At 46.4% G+C, this 23524-nt stretch overlaps 1 protein-coding gene across 1 annotated transcript in view; it reads left to right on the top strand.

Annotated features, from left to right (window-relative positions):
• CDH15 (cadherin 15) overlaps positions 1–23524 on the top strand; it is a 156354-nt gene that overhangs the window by 112952 nt on the left and 19878 nt on the right. Inside the window, exons 4-10 of the mRNA XM_069635637.1 lie at positions 3200–3344; positions 9062–9222; positions 11407–11535; positions 12556–12744; positions 13192–13445; positions 19313–19455; positions 22115–22351. Coding sequence (XP_069491738.1) covers positions 3200–3344; positions 9062–9222; positions 11407–11535; positions 12556–12744; positions 13192–13445; positions 19313–19455; positions 22115–22351 — 1258 coding nt within the window. The remainder of the gene's footprint in view (positions 1–3199; positions 3345–9061; positions 9223–11406; positions 11536–12555; positions 12745–13191; positions 13446–19312; positions 19456–22114; positions 22352–23524) is intronic.

The raw sequence follows: 23524 nt of genomic DNA, 5'->3' as shown, positions 1-23524 counted from the left end.
TGAGAAAAACGCCTAATCTAAACCGAAATCTAAGATGGGAGCAAGCTATGACCATCAAAGTAAAGAAAACACTGTCCTAGTGGTGTCAAAATAAAATGGCCTATACTAATAAACCTATTTCCAAATCCTTACTCTATATAACAAAAGGGTGTGAGACAATGATATGTATATCAAAAGAGTGTAGTGCAAATTGAAATGTCTAAAAGGGTTTTGATAATTCACGACTGCTGAACTAGAGCACTCCCTTCCCCACGTTACATCACGGGACAAGGCGGAGCAGGGGCATAAGTGTGAGCACCCGTTGAGTCTACAGGCATCAGGAAACAGGTTCTTCAGAAAAGGCAGCATCCCTCGTATCAATGTCTTTTGCCTGGCAGCAAGACTTTTCCCAAGCTCTCATCATGCAGGGTTCCCCTCTTCCCCGGCTTTCTCGTGATACCCCTTTGTTGGGTTCGCCTTTGTCTTTATACATCTGTTCAGTCACTTTATCAAAAATGCGGGATTCACTTTCTTTTGCTTTCACTTGGCATCCTTCTGTCGGGTTCACTGTAGCCTTCAAATCACAGTTCAGTTAACTTCACCAGTTCTATTAGCTTATAACACTAAGGAGCTCTTAATGTCTTTTAAACAACTATTTGGTTCACTTTCACCAATTCACTCAGGCCCCCCTCCTCCTGGCTCAGACCTTCCTCTGTAGGCAGTTCTGGCTCCCCTCGATCGGGCATGAGCCTCCAAACTGCTAGCATCACACTTATTACTTTGTAATCTTTCACACTTTCCCTTCAAAGTACTTGTCAGTTAAATGCAGAGACTTTCAATAGGCGATCGCATCTCGTCAGATAACTCTGTTATATTATAGCAAGTGCGTTTACTTTCAACGATTTGTGTACAAGCATTATAGAAATAAAATATCAATATCAATATCAATAACGGTCATGCTTCTCTTTGTCATGCCTGCCGTCCTACGTGCAACCCACAATACTTGATACAGCGCAAAGGTTTATACTGGCCTCCTCTCCTGAGGCCTTCTGGTATCTGCAGTTCTTAGTTAGCATCACAGTGCTAAAAATTCCTTATGTTAGCTTTATACTTCATTTCACCTTTTGTCAAAGACTTTTGACTGTATGAGGGGGGGCTTGTACCCCTGACTTTACCCTTGTATGACCACTTTGACTATTCACTTCCTCTCTCAGTTACACTCTCAATTGCTTCAGATTTCTTTCACGGCTTCTCTCACATGCACAATCTCGCCATTCTTCATTCTTGCTACAATGTGCTTTTGCTCGCAGTTTCTTGACAACCCAATGAGCACTTCAAATATTAATGTCCTTTTCATTTATCAGCACAGGCCGGTCTCCCATTTTACTCACCGGCAGTGGCTGATATAGTTTACCAAGACCTTCCGTCTAGTCAAGGCTTTTGGCCCAGCGCAGCCCGCCTCCTTTCAAGTCCTCACACCGCACATGAAGGAGGTACCGCTGTGATCTTCTGCAGTAGCAGGGAGTTGCCCCTTTGGGATTCTGCAGTGACCTTCAAACCGCAGCTAGTAGAACCACTGCCTTTCATTCGCCTCCTGGTGTCGTCTGCTCTGCTTCCATGGTCGCATCACCTGCCCTGGATTTCCTGCCCTTCTGTTCTGCTGGTCTTGCTCGCTTTGAATGCCCTTCTCGCCTTACTCTCCGGGTGCTCTCATGCTCCGCGTTTTATCGCAGTGGGGAAAGGTAAGAGGATTCAGGTGTGAGTCGTCAAGATCAAGTGCCTGACTCTGTCTGACCCTGATACTGGAACATGTCAACCAGACTGGCTGTGTGTGAGTCTGTCTTCCTTTAAAGGGTTTGGTCCATGTAGCAGAGTGTGTGTAGGAAAGGTGGGAGGGGGAGGGGTAAAGTTCTTTGATAGAAATAGAAAATGGAATGAGGGTGTTGTGCAGGGAAATGGGAATAGGGATACTGCGTCTCTCCTCCGGGTGCCCAACTCCCCAGGTGATCCTGCCGCACTAGTCCACCCCCAGGGTCTGGATCCAATAGTGATGGCTGTGCCCCGGCCACCTGGATGACAGATCCAAAGGGCTTGGTCGGTGAAACACCCTTTGGTTTCTCACAACTGAAAGTGCTGACCCCAGGGGCACTCCACATTTGCCGAAGGGTGTCGGTGAGTTGACATCTGCGATACGCATGCAGTATTTTCGATTTTATATGAAGCGACTGTGCCTGTTAATGTGTTAGTAATGTTTGGTAGTCAGTAGGATATAAGGCAATGTTGATATATAGCTGAGCCAACATTTCCTTTATGCCCTTCTCTGTTGTCTTGAGGTGCCCATCCTTCACAGCTAATGAGTATGGTGATAACTAGAATAGCGTGATATTTTAAAAGATGATTGTTTTTAAATTACCACTTAATTATGAGTTGGGATCCCATGGCAATTGCACTGGTTAACCTAAAGTACTGTGTGCGGTAAATGTGTCATTTACCCCATGCAATACTTTCACTGTAGCAAATGCAGTAAATATCTCATGTGATCTCAACTCATAATTTTGTGGTGTTTTAAAAATAGTAGATTTTTAAAATGCTACATGTTTGTATTTTTACCGCCATAGACAAAATGACGCCAGTAGAGGACAGCCTTACCTCTCCTGCCTTGTATGATGCCAGGCTGTTATTGGTCTTGTTATACCTCCTACTTGGTCTGGTGCCTGTATTTTTGCAGGAGTTCAGAAGGAAGGATTGGTATACTCTCTGTGTCTAGTGTTGTTTTAGATTGTTTCAGTGTGTGTGGTATACAGTGAAAGAGTACGACGTGTTTGTTATTTTCGTGGCTAGCATGGCTCAATTACTTGAGTGTCTGGAACCCGATTGTGGTACTTTACACCACTACTGATATGTGCTCTTTCTCTGCATCAGCTTTCTTCCTCCACAGGGCAGTATGTTCCTGCTTGTTTGGCAGAGGGGAGAACATGAGGTGATGGAGACTTTGCAAGCCATATGGCTGGCCCAGCCTGTTCTGTGTTCACTGTTGTCTGGTTATACACCGTGATTTAGCATCATGAGTTGCTGGGGCCAGACACTGCCATGTAATGTGGCAGCATTAGTACATTTTGCCAAATCCCGGGATAGGCTTAACCGAAGTGATAATGCATGTAGTCCAGGCTCTCGCGTTCCACTGGCAGTTTACAGTCTTTCTTCTCATCATCCCTCTTAGCTCACAGCCTTCGCTCTGGATCTGCACGGGAAACCCCTTGAGGAACCCACTAACCTAACGATTGTCGTTGTCGATCAGAATGACAATCGCCCCGTCTTCAAGAATATCAACATCACGGGGCACGTGCTGGAAGGCTCGACGCCAGGTAAATTGTAATTGTAATTGGTTATTTATAACACGCTTAATACCCAGAGGTTTCTAAGCGCGGACCCGGGGATTGAACATGTGTTGCTCTGCATCGTCTTGCTTCCATTGCGAGTGTGTTGCCCCTAAGCTATCCCCCGAGACTAAAAGGAGAAGTTTCACTGGCTCCTACCTCGATGGGATCTGTATAGAATGAAAGGGCCAAGGAGCCACGGAGCCACAGAGCCCTTAAAAACGTGAAAGTACATCAATGTGTTCCCTTGGGTGTTGACGTGTCTTTAGCAGAGTGACTCTCATTGAGGTGAGAGTCATCATCAAGCACCAGAGGAGGAATGAACTGTATTACTCCAGGGCCTAAAAGACCACTGCTGGGGCTCTTTTGGTGCTCACCGAATCCACGATAGCATTCATAACATTTGCATATCAGCTCCACTTTCACTATCATCTCGTCATAACCTTCTTTATAGCTGCATCATTACCTCATAACCACCCCACCATTACCTCACCATCAACATACAATGACCTCCACCATCACATTCACTCTTGGTGTCGCCATCCCCTTCTCCATCACATCACCACTGCTTCACTGCCGCCTCATCATCACCCCATCATCAGCTCTCCTTCACCTCCCCATCTTCAAATCAAATTCTCTTGCTGTGCTAGATCCTAAACTCTGGAACAACTTACCAAACACAGCACGTCTAGAGAAAGATCCCAGGAAATTCAGGAAACCCCTGAAAGCATAACTCATTAAAGAAGCATTCAAGCAATGAAGCCCAATATATATGGGCTCTGACCAGAAGTGGCTCGTCTATAATGGGTGAGGGGGCGCTGAGCCACCAGTGCCCTTGCCCATTATGGTGGAGCCGCGCCAGACTAATGTAAACATTGAGCGCCCCCTCAGTTGCTTTCTGCAGCTGAGGAAGCGCTCATGGGCTGGTTTAAGCAGCTTCTGTTCCCCAGTGCACATGCTCAATGTACCATGCAAAGACGGGGGTGTTTTGCTTCGCCAGCCTTACATGGACCATTGGGGATGCAGGCTGGAAAACTGCACCTCTGAGTGTGCATAGGAGTGCTCTTGCACCTCCCTGCACATTCAGACATTGTAGGATTGAGATTTGCGAGAGCTCCAGCGGAAATGTGCAAGAACCAGGAAGCACTCTTTGCTTCCTGGTTTCTGTTCATGAGGCGCAGTAGTGGAGGGCTTTTCTGTTTCCTGGGAGGCCGGTGTGTGGCAAGAAGCAGTCTCCAAACCAGGGCTAAAGGTAAGAAGAATTTATTTTGTATGGGTACATGTGTGAGTGGGTGAGTGAGTGAGTGAGTGAGTGAGTGAGTGTATGATGCATAGGTGGGTGCAGGGTGCACGTATGAATGAGCGAGTGAAGGGTATATGAGTGCGCAAGTGAATGATGTGTGAATGAATGACTGAATGTTGTATGAAATTGCGTAGTATGTGCTTGTGTGTTTGTGCTGGGCCTCTGATTTATAGGGTGCAGAGGCTTGGTGTGGGGATACAACACCTCATGGGCATCTGATAAAGCAAGCATATGTGTTAATACCTGGCAAGATTGGTATTTTGGTGCAACCAGCATAGCTATTTCTTTGGCATGGCATTTATTACTGGACATCTATAATAAAGCAAGCACGATAAGTGTTATTACTTGGTTAGACTGGCATTTTGGTGCAGCCAGTCTAACTGTTGTTATGTTTTTTATGTGGCTAGATTGGCATTGTGGTGCGCCCGCTGGAAATTGTTTTGGTATGGCCTTTTTTACTGGGTGAAAGCAAACATGATACATGTTATTACATGGCTAGAGTGGCATTTTGGTGCAGCCAGTCTAGCTATTTCTTTGGCATGGCATCTATAATAAAGCAAGCATGATAAGTGTTGTTACGTGGCTGGAATGGAATTTTGGTGCAGCCTTTCTAGCTATTTCCTACTTCTGCATGGCATTCTTTATTTAGCATCCATGATAAAGAAAGCATGGCATGTGCTATTATGTGGCTAGACTGGGATTTTGGTGCAGCTAGTCTAACTATTTCTTTGGCATGCCTTTTTTACTGGGCATCTATGATAAAGCAAACATGATATGTGTTATTACAAGGCTAGATGCATTTCCGTGCAGCCAGCCTAGCTATTTCTTATCATGAGATGGTATTCTTTACTTAGCATCTATGACAAAGCAAGTAGGATGTGTTATTATGTGGCTAAATTGCCATTTTGGAACAGCCAGTCTAGCTTTTTCTTTGGCATGGCCTTTTTCTACTGGGCATCTATGATAAAGAAAATATGATATGTTAGTAAGTTGCTACTCTGGCATTTTGGTGCAGCAGGTCTAGCTATTTCTTACTGTGAATATGGATTTTTTTTTAATGGGCATCTATGATAATGCAAGCATGATGAACAATGAACCTCTCAGCCGCCTTTGACCTTGTCGACCACCCAATACTCTGTCACCACCTCGCTCCCTCCACCCACTTCTCTCCTGAAGCCACCAAATGGATTGCACCCTTACTGGTTAACAGAACCTCCAGAGTCTTCTCCGTAGAGTCCTCTGCCCCGCCCACACCAATCTCCTGCAGCATCCCACATGGATCTTGTGTTTCCCTCACTCTCTACAATGTCTACATGAAGCCCCTATTCGATCATCTGGACTCCCTCGGAATCACATACACTAACTGCGCAGATGACACACAAATCCTCATCCTTCTCCATGGCGACCACCATCATGACACCATCAAACTAAACATTGTCTATAAAACCATCCAAACCTGGATGGCCCCCACCTTCTCTGTATAAATGATGACAAGACAGAAATCCAGCTTGTCGGAAGCCAGGCCCATCTTTCCAAACTTGATCCAGCCTACCAAGCATTTATTATCGATGGCCATAGCACCACTGTCTCCCCTGCTGTAAAAACACTGCGTCCACCTAAATGCCACCCTCAACATGACACACCAGATCAATGCCATCACCTCAATGGCAGCCTATACCACGAAACTCATTCACGCCAGTAATACATTCCTCTCCATTGACAATTACCTCACCATCACTCGCACCATCATCGGCTCACGACTCAACTATTGCAACGCACTCTTATGTGGCACCACTGAAAGGAAGCTTAACAAGCTGCCAATCATCCAGAACAGTGACCTCTGTGCTGCCCTCGGCCTCGGTGAGAATGACCACATCTCAAACACTAGCCACTAGCTCCCTGTCAGGGATAGGATCAAATTAAAAATGTTCACCATCACCTACCGCTGTCTCGCGAATGCAGCCCCGGCTTACCTCTCAGAGAGACTCACAAAACCTTGTACCACCGGACCACCGTGCTCATAATTGCTATACCATAAGGTGCAGGGGTGATTTTATTTTGTCACGTGAATTCTACTATTAAAACCCATCTGTGTTAGCTGGATCCAATAGAACACATTTGTAACTGGCATTTGGAGATTCACAAGCATTAGCTTCTTGCAGTTGACTTGAAACCACTTGCGATATTCCACCACTTCCTCAACGAGTATCTGCTGCCTCCGATTGACTTTCTTGAAGGCAGAGTGTCATGTTGTAAATACCACTTTACTATTTCCAAATAGTTTCTACTAAACCAAGTTGCTGGCATGGGATTGTGTACATCCCTGGGTCCTGAACTACTTTGAAGAAAGATTTTTGTGAGAATTCCTTGCCATCGCTGTGCTGTACGCCACCTATGAAAGCCCCACTCGTTCCCTCGCTATTCTTTCTTTCCCTCTTTCCCATACCTCTTTTTCACACTCCTCCCCACCCCTTATAGCCGCACTCTGCATTGACCCTCTTTGTAATGCATGCCTCTATAGTTAGATCTAGGAGCTTTGCCAGTGCTTGTTTGGTTTTCATACAGCAGATCCTAAGGTGATCACTGTTTTATATACTGTAAATATTTCCTCTTGAGTGGACTGTGGCACAGAGAGACAAAGTGATGTTCACAGGTTCACTTATTTTTGGTAATTTGGGGAATCCAGCTTTCCTATTTAAAAAATGGATTGACCTAGATATGAATTTTCTTATCAAGCAATCTAACCAAGCCTCCCACCCAAATATTTATTGCGCATTGGGCAGAAATTATTGTAATAACTGGGGACCAGATACAACATATCTTTCGGTGACCCCATGCCCCCAGGGAATCTCCAAACATTGTAACCTATCATTTGGTTGACTTTTCTGTGAAACAACTGTGGTTCATAAACGCCCTGACTATATATAAGAAGATTTAGAAATATGTTGGCCAAACAGAGCATGGTTCACTTATACAGGAAGCATTAGCACAACAGAGAATGCTTAACTGCCAAAAGCAATGCTGTAGAAAATATGAATCAAAACATTAGAAATCAATCTGTGTTTTTCTACAAAATGGAATCTCAAACACAAGGAAGGAAACATGCTGTGAATTAAGATGATTCAATAGGTCAAGCTTGATGAAACAAAACATACTTCTGCATAGTGCTAGAGGCGATGAGGAACTGCTACACTCCAGCACTCATGCAAAAGCTTGCTCCCAGTTCATATGACTGCAGACCGCTGTTGACACTTGCGCCGTCCCTCCATTGAATGGTGCTCCCCAGTCTGATGCTCACAAGGTGAGAGTGCCCTGGCGGAACGGCCCAGCAAAGGCCTCCAGGCATTGAATAAGATCAACAACTGAGTGGGAGACAGAGGGGAGACAGTATGAGCAACTCCAGGTGCCCTGCTACATTCAGGGGCCTGGGAACCTAAGACTGGGTGACAAGCCAGATGCCTGTGGGTTGGGTGCGCTATATAAATTGCAAAATAAATAAATAAATAAAAACTGAAGAAAGAAAATGCTCACTGCCCACTGTCTGCAAGGCCCTGTTTATGCCGTCAGGCCTTGTGCTGGTTGCCCATCATGAGTCCTCTCGTGGAGCTCCTAATCACAGAGCAAAACATCACCAAACAAGTAATTGCACACCAAAATACCAAATAGCACAACAAGGCACGCCATAGATCAACCGTGGGAGGAGATGGAGAAGGGCATGGAGTGCTGATTATCAAAGTAAGATGATAAATCTACTTTCCCATTGTTATTAAGTAGGGAAGGAGGCGAGTGTGACTTTCATTCACAGTGTCACTTTTGTGCACATGTTTTCAGACAGAGTCCCTATTTCTCACAGTTTTGGGGTAGAGATTTGGTGTCGAGAATACTAATCACAGATAAGCATCATCTCTATTTCTGATATGTGTTTTCCCATTGCAAATGGAAATGTAAGAGCTTTTGTTTTTGCTCCACAGTCCAGGGCCAGGTGGATTTTGGCACTTTCTCACAGTACATAACTACACACCTTATCATTCTTAGATACTCTTTTTAAGGACTCATCTGTCAACAGAGGTGTGGGCTAAGAAATACAGCAAGACAATGAAACACAGTTATGTAACAATATCAAGTCCTGAAGAAGGGCCAGCTGCATCAGTGCGAAACACGTGTTGACTGGTTCTACTGTTACAACTTAAAATAATAACAATGATTGCAGAAGACTATCTATGTCAGACAGTAGTTGAAAGACAACACATATCCCAAGATAACGTATCCCAAGCGTTGGAGATGCATAATTCTGTTGTACCGTTTGACCATTTAAAGCCATTGTCAGCACTTGTTCGGTGTCATCCTAACAGGCATGTCCACTCATTAGACCCTTGTGGGTTTATTTCTTTTTGGATGGCAGGTACCTATGTGACGAAGGCAGAGGCGACAGATGCTGATGATCCACAAACGGACAATGGGGCGCTGAGGTACTCCATCATCGAGCAAGACTCGCCGCAGATGTTCAGCATAGATAAGGACACTGGCGTAATCAGAACAGTGCAAGTTGGCCTTGATCGTGAGGTAACTAGTCCTTGGGTGGTGTTCATGCCTTATGCTTTGGATGGTTTAGTTTGGGTATAAATTATATCAACCATGTGAAATAATCTTTCTTCTAAAATCTCATACTCTGAATGGAGTGTCAAATGGTGAGGATTTCAAAATGGTGGTTGGGAGACCACAGCATCAGATGCACAACCTGCCTGGCCTCAAGAGTGACTGAGCTGAGACCCTCGCTGCCCACCCAAAAACTACAGTCCCTGGCTCACCTCAAGGCTCCCACACTGGCACGCTGTCATTTTGTTTGTAATCATCGAGCATAGATTTTATTGGGAGAGGGGTGTGCTGGCTATCGCTGACATTGTGCAGAGGGGAGGCAAGCCCCTCATGGCACGGGTGATCTTGGGCTCATGCCATTGTCGTCTATTTGGTGGTCCAGCCATGGGCCCATTTCTAAGTGTGGAGAGCACAGACCTCACTTTATGCTGTCCAGGAATCTCTCAAATCAATGTCACAATTTCCGTTTTTGAACAAACCCAGTTGCAGCAAGCAGCATAGAGAGCACTCCTGGGCTGGTTTTAAACTGTACAGGAAAATATGGCTTCCCTTTCAAAGTTTGGTTCCCCAGCGTGCATGGCTAATGAGCCATGCAAGCAGAGGGCACTTTTCTTCCCCAGCCTTGCATGGCCCGTTGGAGATGCATGCTGGGGAAATGTGAGTCTGATTGTGCTTAGGGGGCTTTATTTTCTTACAGTGGCATGGTGTTTTCTAGAAAGCATCAAAAAACAAAGCAAACATGATAAGTGGTATTACTTGTCTAGACTGATCTACATTGGGGTATCCAGTATGGACATATTTTTGTACTGTGGCTTGCCATTTGTTACTGGGCATGAATGATAAATCAAGCATCATAAGTGTTATTACGTGGCTAGACAGGCCTACTTTGGTGCAGCCAGTCTAGCTTTTATTTCTTACTTTGATGCAGCATTTTGTACTGGACATCAAGTAAAGCATACATAATTAGTGCTATTACGTGGCTAGGCTGGCTCACATTACGACATCTTGTGTGGACATGTTTTCTTATGGTGGCAAGACCTTTTTTACTGGGCATCAAGAGTAAACCAAACCTGATGAGTGTTTATACATGGCTATGCTGGCCTATATTTGGGCATTCAGTTAGACATGTTTTCTTTCTGTTGCATGGACGTTTTTACTGAACATCAAGGGCAAAGCAAACATAAGTGTTATTACTACACTGGTGCATCCAGGGTGAACATGTTTTCTTATTGTGGCATGGCATTTTTATTGGCAAAGCCAACAGGAGTATGTTCTAACATGGGGATACTGGCATATATTGACAGAACTATCAAGTACATGTTTTCTTATAGTACTATTATTGGTAAATAAATCAAACAGGAGTATGTTCTTCCAGGGGAATACTGGCATATTTTGGTGCAACCAGAATCGAAATGTATGGGTACAGCCAGCATGAAAATGTGTTTTATTCCGGGATATATTATCAGAAAAGGCATCATAAAAATGTCTTGGAAAATGCTCCTGTGTTTATAAAAGGCACCATTTGAACCCATGTTTTAATACATTTCTCAGGAAAGAACCCCCTCACCCTCTGAATGCTCCTTGGCTAGTTCAGGCTTCCCCACTAAGCTCAGTTGCTACCGCATATTTGTGGAAATAAAACGACACCCCTGCAATTAAAAGATTCACCAGCTGCCAAGGAACATTCCTGTTCACCAAGCAGCATCTTCGATGAGCCTCATTTCTTTTCAGTGGTTTTGATTGTTAGTTTACCTTCCTTCTGTAACAGCAGCTTATTTGGTTGGTCTCATTTCTTAACTTTTCCCCAGCTTCAATGTTTGTCTAGTCCCACTCCCTTCCACTGGTTTCGACGGTTCACTCCTTGTCAGTGTTTTGTGAATTCTTAGTTCTGCATATTGGTTTGGATAGTTGGTCTTTGCTTGGCATTATCAAAAATTGTATTCCACATATACTCAGCCCAGAGGAATGGGACAGTCAATAGTTTTTCGGGGGAAGTTTGTATCTGTGAGTTTCAACTTTTTGCTGAAATACAGACGAAGCATATAGTATGTTGGAGACCAAAAATGCAGTAAAAAAGATGCACGAAAAATCATTGTTTTTAAATGTTTCCAACATAACATTTATCCCCACCTCTCGTACTGTTGTCTTCAGATAGTTGATAGATACAACCTGACCATCCAAGTGGGAGACATGTCTGGCATCGGCCTAACTACCTCTGCAACGGCTGTCATCTATGTTGGGGACATCAATGACAACCCGCCAGAGTTCACCCAGCAAAAGGTACCAAACAGGCTTTTATTGCCTTCTCTGACAATCTTTCTACCATTATTTGTCTCAACTTCCTTTACCGTATGTGTTTCTTTCTCATTTAGTTTCCAGGTGGTATTTCTTTTTATTCAGGTTCAATTCTTTATTATAATCCTACTGTTTAATAAGGGGCAATTCTCAATCACCTATATTTAGCCAACCAATTGTATGGAAACCAGACGAAGAAGAGATAATGGACTAGTGACTGTATGACCTTCTCAAATGTTGGCTTGTTACAGATCCATTGAAATCATATTTCTGTGATTCTGTGTTGTCTTTTGTGTCTTTTCCTTCTTTCAAATCTTTCTTGTTTGTTTTTTCTTAAACCTTTTGTTCCTTTCAGATCTCTCTTGCGTTCTGCTTTCCACTGTGACATAGGGGTGTCCAGGGAGTAGCCTGGGGCGGCACGTGCTACCCCTGGAATCTGATTGGCCACCCCATTATCCTAAACTATGATAATTAAACTTTAAACACAAGAATGTAAAACGCAAATGTTAGTAATTAAAGTAGATATGGGTAGTGGAGACAAATAGTAAATTAATGCTATTCAGACTTGTGTGTGTGTGCGTGTGCGTGTGTGTGTGTGATGCGTATGCGCGCTCGTACTTCATGCCATCCCTGCATAAGTCAGTGCCCCACTTGGGCCACCCCAGTCAAAAGAGTTTGGACACGCCACTGCCCTGTGAGACCAAAAGATCCAATCTACCCCACTGGCAGCAGCCCCCAAGACTGGTTTGACCAAACATTTTCCGCATGAGTCCTCATCTGAGGCCTGGTCAGGGACAAAGATATTGATTAGGTCATGTGGCCAGGAGAAATGTTAGTTACGAGAGTGAGAAGAGGAGGACATGGGGGAAGCTGGTGCAGGGGTCTCTCAAAAATGAAAATGAGGGGTGGGGGGCTAAGGTCAAGCATAGTAGCCGGTCAGCACCATAGCTGTATCGCTCGAAGCAGTGGTCAAAGATGCGTGCTCCTCACTGGCTTCTTTTGCAGTTCGTCATGGAGGTGATGGAGCAGACCGTGGACGTAGACATTGGAAGGGTGAGCGTGCAGGACAAAGACCTCCGTGGATCCCCCAACTGGCTGGCAAAGTACATCATCCTCCTCAACACTGACCCACTCGGAGACTTTGCGATACGGACCGACCCTGTGACCAACGACGGAATACTGTCTGTGGTGAAGGTAAGTGCCCTTTTTAAAGCTTGGTTGGTTATGTGGTCAGATTAATAAGGTGAAGGGCAGGTGATCTGTGCTTGTCAGGCCTCCTCTATGGCCAGCCTCTACGTCTATGCCCCCCTAACACAACTGCTACTGGTGAAGTAGGCAACCATCCAGACGGTGACTATGGCTCATTTCTATTGTCGCAATGCTCGTATAGTCAGTTGCTTCTGGGACACTTTTAGGACTGGGGCACAGCCAAACGTCAAGATAGGCCAAAGTCTACTTATGGCTGGTGAGGCTGAGACAGAATTGTTTATCGGAATGGCCAGAGGTATGGCTAGTAAAGAGTCAGTCCCATGCTAGGACAAGCTGGAGCTTCATGGAGGCCAGTAGCCCTTGCTTGAGTGAAATGTCAGACAGATGCTGCTTCTGGTAACCCTGCCTTTCCTCTTTCTTATCGCCCTCAAGCCTCTGGATCATGAAGCTCAGGAGCAAGTGGAGTTGACGATCATGGTCCTCAACGAGAATGACCTCAGCAGGTTTGCTCCAAAGACCACCCGCTCTCTAGCCACAGTGCTTGTGAAAGTGCGAGATATGAACGAGCCTCCCTTTTTCCGAGAGAACCCAAAGGTGGTGAGCATAAAAGAAGGAAGCATGGCGGGAAGTGAGATCACCAGATACACAGCTACAGATCCTGACATTAAACAGCCACAGACCCTCAGGTGAGTGGGGGAAACACCCCAAGTTGCGGTAATGTGCATAAACACATGCACGCCCCCACACACACAGCTAGGCATGCACATAAATACATATGTACATTTGCATGCTCACACAAAAGACATATGCTCACTAATGTGCCCACAGTCATGCTTACTGGCTGTAAACACATGCATGAAGCTGGGACCACAACCTATCTATGACAGTAATGATCACCGTAAATCACTTGCATAATCTTGAGAACACATGCTATTTATACCAGTAGTGGTCACTGTAAAGCACTTGCCTAAGCCTAAGGCCACAACCTATCTATGACAGTTGTGGCCATTGTAAATCACTTGCATATTCCTGAGAACAAAACCTATCTATCCCAGTAGTGTTCAGTGTAAATCACTTGCCTAAGCCTATGGCCACAACCTGTCAATGACAGTAATGGTCACTGTAAATCACTTGCCTTAGCCTGAGAACACAACCTATCAATGCCAGTAATGGGCACTGTAAATCGCGTGTAGGAGGTCAAGTGTGAGAACACAATGGAAATCAGCATTGCTCTGCCCCCATCACCATACAAACGCATGCACACGTTGCATTCATGCTCACGTTCATGCCCAGTCGCCTACACACTCAGTCAGACACACCCGCATGCACACACACACTGCATGCATTACATTCGCACGCGCATAAAAACAAGCAAGCACACTTATCTAAAGATATGCGCTTCTGGCCAAGGCAACGGGCAGGAACAAATCCAGGCAGTGCCATAGCACCCTGGAAGGACTACGACACATGGGCGCACTGGGGGCCACTGATCAACGCAACATGATCGCTTAGCAACCTGAGCCAAATTGACAGCAACCACTTACCTGTGGGCAAGCGCAGCACACCACAAATGCGGGGTTCGCCCACCATTTAAAAATCAGAGCACCAGGCCTGTGGTAGGCAAGGGGGCAAACCAGCCAACGAGGAGGGGCACATGGGAGGCAAACACCTCCCTGCCCCCTTTTCCAGCTAGACCACTGCCCTGGAGAATTCTCTTGGCTCTAAACAGCAGGCTCTCCATCTAGTCCAGCAACTCTTTCCTCCACAAGAAATCTCTCGCAACATGAAACTAACAGTGTAACTTGGAAAATCAATTGAATGTTCTCAAACTCTTAAATCCCCCCACTCGAGAAAGGTAACCAAACACGATCAAATGAAAAACTGCCAGCAAAACATGAAAAACACCCTAGAGAATAATGTTACACAGGGAATGTCACATTGAAAGAAATGGGTTTTAGAGAATGTCCGGAACAGGTGCAATGTCAGTATCCATCTTGTTCATTTGGCAGAGAATTCCAGAGCTTTAGAGCCACCCTCGGGGAGGCGTGCTACTGCAGCTTAGAGAAAAGAACCCTCTGCATAATGAGTCACAACTGTGGCTTGCAGGTAGTGTGCTGTCCCTCTCTGGCGCCCCCCATGGGCCTGCTGGCTCAGTGCCCCTTCTATTACAACGTTGCAAAGGGCATGATGCCCAGCGCTTGTCCACTGCACAAAGAAGCTATCATCGTTGAGAGTAGGTTGCAGGGAATTGGGCAATATATATAATATATATTTTTTGAGGTATATATAATATATATAATAACGCCTGTGGGCTGTAGTGTGCTCTAAAAATCCAAAAATAAATAAATAAATATACTGAATGCACTCAAGCAGCGCCATCCTGCACTAGCTGTATTTTTGGGATAAGGCACTTGGGCAACTTTGCATCAAGCACTTTTCCATGATCCACACATATGAACAAAAACACACGGGCCGATGATTCTAGGTAAGGTGACAATATGAGGGGGTAAAAGACCTCCGAGTCTCCTGAAATAAAAATAACGAGGCTGATCGTTATGGCGAGTTGTGCACTGCGGGCAATCAGAGTGGCACATTTTCATACGTCGGTAACAGGGAGAGGTTCGACGCCATTAACCAATTGCATCGGACGCTCTTTCTGACTAATCGAATTACCTCCTCCTAGCCTCGTACCCACGGCGGGAATGAGACGGTAAAGTGAAGGGATTGTAATATAGGAAGGTGTCATAAAGGAGTGGAAAACAAGAAAAGTACAAGTACAAACCGGCAGATGGCAGTGTTGAATAATACATACATTAAAATACCCATTTGTAACGGAGCAGAACATCTCGGCGCCAGCAGTTTTGATGCGGACGTTTCGCCGCAGGAGTCGGGTTGGCGTGGTCTGTCCGGCGCAGCCATTCCCCACAATTTTAATTAACATTGCACTTTTACTAACATAAAAGAAGAAATATACAATTAGGGACGCTGCAAACCCTGGCCTGCAGGGCTGGGTGACTGAAGAGTTAACCAAGGGACTAGAGGTCTTCTTGAATGTGTCGGCCAGTTACTTGTATGAAGCTTTACGAGCGTTCTTAATGACCCACGATGATCTAAGTAACTGGTGCACGTGAAAAGGATAAGGTCTCGATAGCCCAGTGGTTAGCGCTTCGCTCTCACATCCCTGCAGGCCAGGGCTTGAGACAGCATCAATCTTTCATTTTTGTATTTTATTAAAACAAAAATTGTGCTGCCTTGCCGAAACATGCTGGCACCAAAAGATCCCAGCGCCGGACTGGTCGCTCCTAACGGACCACGCAAAACCGGCCGCGCCAAGTGGGTGCACCGCATTTATAATACTTCGGGGGAATTTTTGTTGTTTATTTATTTCATCCACACGTCCATGAAATTGGTGCTATGGATAGCACTATTTTTTAAAGGTATTTTACCTACCCTTTTCAGACTGCTTAATCCTTTCTCTGGCAGGGTCTTTTTTTGCCAGAGAAAACAGAAAAGGTCCGGATTCATCACGGGCCGTGTCACTGTGGGAGTTCAAGTGGGCAGGGATGAGCATCTCTATGTGTGCCTAAGTCCAAACACCCATTCACCACAGTGGCACCCTACTTACAGGCCTCTCCCGGCCCCATCATGAGCAAACTGCGCTTTCGAAAATAAACGTAAAGTGCGCACGGGAGTGCACATCGATTACCCAGGATTGGGGAGAAACCCAGAGAGACATTGTTTGCCAGATCCCAGATCCGGGAAGATCCGGCCCAATGACAACACGGCACACCCCATTTACCCTCTTGGTTTGGGCCCATTCGTGAGAGGGAAGAACCCGCCAGCTGTAACAGTCTCAGAATTCCTCCCTAAAAGATGGATGGAAGGGCCCAGTCAAGAGAGGGTGGCGCAGCTGTGCCTGTGGTTGATTTCTTGGTGTAATCTACATACAGGCCAATCCACTCACTCTTGACATCTGTTTTGAACAACTCAATGATGTGCAAACGTCAGAGGCGTTGCTAGGGGAGGATGAGGGGGCTATAGCCCCTGGTCTTTTGCTTGTAGCCCCAGATAGAATCTCAGGAGCTACAACCAAAAGACTAGCTAGCCCCCAGTCCCGACAGTTCCGACATCAGCGTAGCCCCGACCTAGCAACACCTCTGGCAAACGTTAACTAAAACCTTATCATTGGATATAAAGAAGGTAGTGTAAAATATTCTGCTAAACTGGTGAGATAGTTTTGTGAGTGAATGCACCTGTTTTGGAGATCTCCAGCGTTACATATCCTGCACAGTATCAGCAGATACGCGTCATTTTAGGCAAAATGCAGCCGTCACACCTGCAATCTGGCGAGAGCCACGGGTGTCCAACTACAGGAGTCCAGGGCAGTAAACCGGGCGAGTTTTCAGGATGTCCCTCATTGATATTCAGAGACAGATTTGCATACATTTCGAATCATTGGATCCAAATGTATCTCATGAATATTAATGAGGGTTATGCTGAAAATCTGACATGTTTCTAGCCCTCGGGGCATGGAGTTCGACAGACCTATGCTAGAGCCTGATAAAGGAATATCACCCTCACACCGGGGAGTTTGCGAGAATTCCAATGACAGAGCCCTAAAGCACTGTGCCAGCCACTGCATACCCAGCTCCCCTAACAGGCTCCCGCAGGGCAATTTAGCCTCACCCACAAGCATGCAACGTACGTTGGGCGCATCACCACATGCAGGCAAACCACATGCGGGGTACTATGCATCCTGGCAGCAGTCTCTAGTCCATAGGACAGCTGAGTTGTACAGTGAGTGCAACTTTTGACAAGGATACAGCGCTATGAAACCATGTCATTGGCAGCTGTGCACTAGTCAAGGCATCAGGATAAGGAAACATAGCAAGTCATTTGTCCTGGATGCCACAATATGACTCTCTGGGGAAGCAGCAATTCAGACTCAGATCTCCTGGTGCCACAGGCGACAATGTAGCCATTGGGGCAACAGCACCCCGCCCCCCCCGCCCTTCACCCACTTAAGACATCCGAGAGGCATAAGAAGCAGTGGAGCTGATGATAGTACAGGCTGGTCTTGCACCTTCATTCAGCAAAGCAGGGTGCATTCAAAATTCTATTAAGTGAGAATGGGCCTCATTACGAGTCCAGTGGTAACCGCGGCGGTAAAGTCTTACCATTCCGCCTCCGTGATTCCCGGAATTACTGGGGCATTACAACCCCGGTTTCCCGGGAATCACGGAGGCGGAATGGTGTTAATCCCCATTCCCATTGAGTCCTATGGGACTCGATGGGAATGGGGATCATGGAAACACCGGCAGCATCCCGTAATGCTGCCGGTGTTTCCTCGTCCGCCTGCAGGCGGGCGGTGTTAAACCCGCCAGGTCAGACCTGGCGGGAACCTCACCACCTGCCTGCAGGAGTCGGGATCTGGCGGTCCGGAAACAATGATGGCAGCGGGTTTACCGCCACCGTTATTTACGGACCGCCTGAGTTATAATGAGGCCCAATGTCTCGAATTTTTTGCGCCCTAAAATTACCAATATATTCTAGTTTATCCTAAAATTGGAATCTTGATATTATATAAAGTTGCAAAAAAGAAAATATTCTAATACATACAACAATTTGTAGCACAGCAATAAAGATCTGCTTTTGTTGATTGAATTGACTGAATTTAATTTCCTAAAACATCTTTTCTGAGAAATCAAAAAATATCTTATAGTGGAACTTAACGTTAAACACTTATGCCAACACGTGTGTCAAGCCTAGCCAGGCTCTTTTTCAAAGCTGTGAAGGAAGGTTACAGGCATAGGGCCTCATTACAGGTTTTCAGTAAATCAGGGGCAAATCTGCCAATTGACCGCCTAGCTCGTTTAGTGTTATCACCACTCGGTATTACCACTGGATTATGAGTCGTGGTCTGGTGGTGCATATGCACAATTGTGGAGTCCATAGGACCCCGTGTGGATTTTTGGCGGATTTACCGTGAGTGGTAATACAGCATGGTAATCCAACTGATTTTGTGAGGTAAAGTGGAAGATTCAACTCCAGCATTTTGCGAGTCCTCCAATAAACTCGGAATTCAGCGGTGCAATAAAAGTGGCGGCAATTCCATTACTACCAAAAAAAGTGTTTATAACGGAACTACCAGCACCACTTTTTCACAGCATCACTGAACTCGTGAGGAGGTCCAGTGTTTTAAGTATCTACTTGAAATGAAAGGAATGCAGACTATGACAACAATTCTCATCCTCGTTATACATTTTTAAGTAAATCACACTACGTGCCAACTCTATTTTGAAGGGTAGAGTAACTCATTGAGCATGCTGTTCTGAAGTGCGTTCTCACTTCCCATTCACTCTGACGCCACATTGATGGAGTTTTGGCTTGCCCACCTCCGCCGCTGGCACTTCCACACGAGTGGCTGTTGAGCCCTGGTATTATACGAAGCTAAATATTCAGGGTATTTGGGAGTCTATGTGGTTTCATCCTCTTGTCAAATATGTGTGACCGCCGCGGGATAACCTTAATCCGCCATGTTGTGTGTTGACAGCTACAAGATCGAGCAGGATCCGGCGGAGTGGCTTATTGTCGATCGCGATTCCGGAGCCATCCATGCCAAGAAGGACATTGATCGCAAGTCCCCCTTCCTGCAAGGCAGCTGGTACAAGGCACTAATAATTGCAAGCGACAATGGTGAGAACCAAAGGGGGGCTGAGCCTCTCCCACACCCCCTCCTGTAGGAAAGAAGGAAAGTCCCACACCCCAAGATCCGCACATGGCCTCATTCCCTAAATATCCCCAAACTCCACGTGTTCCAGGCACTTACAATGCCTCTCCTGTGTCTCACACGCCTCACCTTGGCTGTCCTTGTGCCCTCAGCTCCTCACACTGCCCAGGTGTTCCAAGCATGTCTGCACCTGTGCTCCACCCTCCTCACACTCCGTCAACGAATGTATGTGTTCCTTACCCTGTTGCTATCGTCACCAGGGCTAATTGCACTGTCTCTCCCTTTGCACCAAGCCCTTCACATAAACTGTGTGTTAAATGCTCTTCACACACAGACTACATTCCCCACAATCTATGTATAAGTTCCCGAAATGCATCAGACGGTATGTATCTGTGCACTAAGCTCATCACATTGTACACCAATCTCTTCACGTGTTCTGTGTGCTCGAAGACTCTCGGACACAGTCCATGCACGCCAAGCTCTTCACACTCTATGTTCCTGTGCCCCAAGCTCCGCACACTCTATGTTCCTGTGCCCCAAGCTCCGCACACTCTATGTTCCTGTGCACCTCACACTCTATGTTCCTGTGCACCAAGCTCCACACACTCTTTGTTCCTGTGCACCTCACACTCTATGTTCCTGTGCACCAAGCTCCTCACACTCTATGTTCCTGTGCACCTCACACTCTATGTTCCTGTGCACCAAGCTCCTCACACTCTACGTTCCTGTGCACCAAGCTCTTCACACTCTATGTTCCTGTGCCCCAAGCTCTGCACACTCTATGTTCCTGTGCACCTCACACTCTATGTTCCTGTGCACCAAGCTCCACATACTCTTTGTTCCTGTGCACCTCACACTCTATGTTCCTGTGCACCAAGCTCCACACACTCTTTGTTCATGTGCACCTCACACTCTATGTTCCTGTGCACCAAGCTCCTCACACTCTATGTCCCTGTGCACCTCACACTCTATGTTCCTGTGCACCAAGCTCCTCACAATCTATATTCCTGTGCACCTCACACTCTATGTTCCTGTGCACCAAGCTCCTCACACTCTACGTTCCTGCGCACCAAGCTCCTCACACTCTTTGTCCCTGTGCACCAAGTTATGTCCCTGTGCACCAACCTCCTCACACTGTATGCCCCTGTGCACCAAGGTCCCTGCGCACTAAGCTCTTCACAGTAACCGTGTTCAAAAAGCTTGTCGCTTACTGTCCATTCTCCCCGAAGCTCCTCACACTCTATGTTCCTGTGCACCAAGCTCCTCACACTCTATGATCCTGTGCTCCTCACACTCTATGTTCCTGTGCACCAAGCTCCTCACACTCTATGTCCCTGTGCACCTCACACTCTATGTTCCTGTGCACCAAGCTCCTCACAATCTATGTTCCTGGGCACCTCACACTCTATGTTCCTGTGCACCAAGCTCCTCACACTCTATGTTCCTGTGCACCAAGCTCCTCACACTCTTTGTCCCTGTGCACCAAGTTATGTCCCTGTGCACCAACCTCCTCACACTGTATGCCCATGTGCACCTGCGCACTAAGCTCTTCACAGTAACCGTGTTCAAAAAGCTTGTCGCTTACTGTCCATTCTCGCCGAAGCTCCTCACACTCTATGTTCCTATGCACCAAGCTCCTCACACTCTATGTTCCTGTGCACCAAGCTCCTCACAATCTATGTTCCTGTGCACCTCACACTCTATGTTCCTGTGCACCAAGCTCCTCACACTCTATGTTCCTGTGCACCAAGCTCCTCACACTCTATGTTCCTGTGCACCTCACACATTATGTTCCTGTGCACCAAGCTCCTCACAATCTATGTTCCTGTGCACCTCACACTTTATGTTCCTGTGCACCAAGCTCCTCACACTCTATGTTCCTGTGCACCAAGATCCTCACACTCTTTGTCCCTGTGCACCAACCTCCTCACACTGTATGCCCATGTGCACCAAGGTCCCTGCACACTAAGCTCTTCACAGTAACCGTGTTCAAAAAGCTTGTCGCTTACTGTCCATTCTCCCCGAAGCTCCTCACACTCTATGTCCATGTGCACCAAGCTCCTCACACTCTATGTTCCTATGCACCAAGCTCCTCACACTCTATGTTCCTGTGCACCTCACACTCTATGTTCATGTGCACCAAGCTCCTCACACTCTTTGTCCCTGTGCACCAAGGTCCCTATGCACTAAGCTCTTCACAGTAACCGTGTTCTAAAAGCTTGTCACTTACGGTCCATTCTCCCCGAAGCTCCTCACACTCTATGTTCCTATGCACCAAGCTCCTCACGCTCTATGTTCCTGTGCCCCTCACACTCTATGTTCATGTGCACCAAGCTCCTCACACTCTATGTTCCTGTGCACCAAGCTCCTCACACTTTGTCCCTGTGCACCAAGGTCCCTATGCACTAAGCTCTTCACAGTAACCGTGTTCTCAAAGCTTGTCACTTACGGTCCATTCTCCCCGAAGCTCCTCACAATCTATGTCCATGTGGACCAAGTTCCTCACATTGCCTCCACCTGTGCCAGGTTCTCAACATTGACTACAAAGAATGCTAACCCTTGTTTTGCACTATCTATAGAACTAGGTGTGTCTTCTTGCTTTAAATGCTGTCCCTTCATTCATAGCGGACCCCCCACGCACCGCGACAGGGACACTCTCCATAGAGATCTTGGAGGTGAACGATTCGCCGCCGCACTTGTTCCCGTTGGTTGGCCTTGTGTGCAGCACGCCCAGAAAGGATAGCGGGGTTGTGATGAGCGCCATTGACCAGGACCTTCCGCCACAGGCGGAACCGTTTGACTTCCAGTTGGACCCGGCCTCCACTGAGCTCTCTCAGAACTGGACCATCAGCCGGATTAATGGTAAGGAGTACTGGCGTCTAGCAGGGAAGGGGTTGCTTAATACCAATGGCAATGGGAGGGCATCCTGCATGCTACATAAGAACTGCATGCAAGCATTTGTAGGATCAACGTGACTACTAGAGGTCTTTGACTCCCTGATCTAAAAGTATTCTTGATTTAACTGAAGCCTCGACTATGGTAACTGCATTCTGCAGCAGAGGGCCAAAGGATTGGGAAGGTGTCTCACCCTCACCCCCACACACACCCTTTCCTGTCCACAGTTCCCATGTCTCATTGAATTGCCTGAAGCCAATATGGCAGATAGAAGGTCAAGATAGAGGGTCAAGTTCTACAAATTAACGTGAAGGGACTCATCAACGAACACAATGGGGTGTGACGTCGCCAGAAATGAGCATAAGCATATCAAGGTGAAATACGCAAATACGCACATTTCATTAAATAGGTTTTGCATAACCACCCAAATTGCACAGGACGAATGGCATTCGCCTTTCATGAAATCAACACACACACAAAAACAAGAGAGGATATTTCCTTCTTATAGTGTTTTTAAAATGCCTTTTGTTGTTGTGTCATATTAAATTGTAAGCCGCGCCTTTACCAAACAACAGTGTGTCCAGCAAACGGGAAGCCTGCCTTTAAAACATGCTATTCATGGCCCAGCTACCCCCGTGGTGTCGGCTTCAGGCCAGAGGAAAGGCCAAACCCAGCAAAGAAAGGGCCTGTACAGGCCTGTAAGTGACTGCTGGTTCAGGGAGCACCTGTAGGGCTGCTGAAAGTATCCTCAGCTAGAGGTGGGCGCCATGCTAGTCCCACTACCTGCCCTGCAGCACCCCCAAGCCCCTTTGCGTCTAGCTTTGGGCTTTCGAAGCAGCCTTCTGGGAGGTAATGGCTTGATTGCTGCTATAAATCAGCTATACCATGATGTAATAAAACCGTTTTAGCCAAGTGTGCCTTCAACCACTTGATTTATAAGCAGTATGTGTGCCCTTGCTTCAGTTCCTTGCTCCAAGCTCCTTTAAAACCAAGCATTGGCAAAGCCAGCAGTTGTGTCTCTTGTATAGGCATTTGCAAGGCACTGATACAATATGCCCACGTACTGGCACCATTGGGCAGCTTTTGCCGTCTTATGGCCAGGAAGCACCATTATGGCAGTGCCTAGAAAATGCAGGTCCC

The sequence above is a fragment of the Ambystoma mexicanum genome, chromosome 1q (genome assembly GCF_040938575.1).
Source record: "Ambystoma mexicanum isolate Mex_15411 chromosome 1q, UKY_AmexF1_1, whole genome shotgun sequence".
NCBI lineage: Eukaryota > Metazoa > Chordata > Amphibia > Caudata > Ambystomatidae > Ambystoma > Ambystoma mexicanum.
This window is presented reverse-complemented; position numbering and strand designations above follow the sequence as displayed.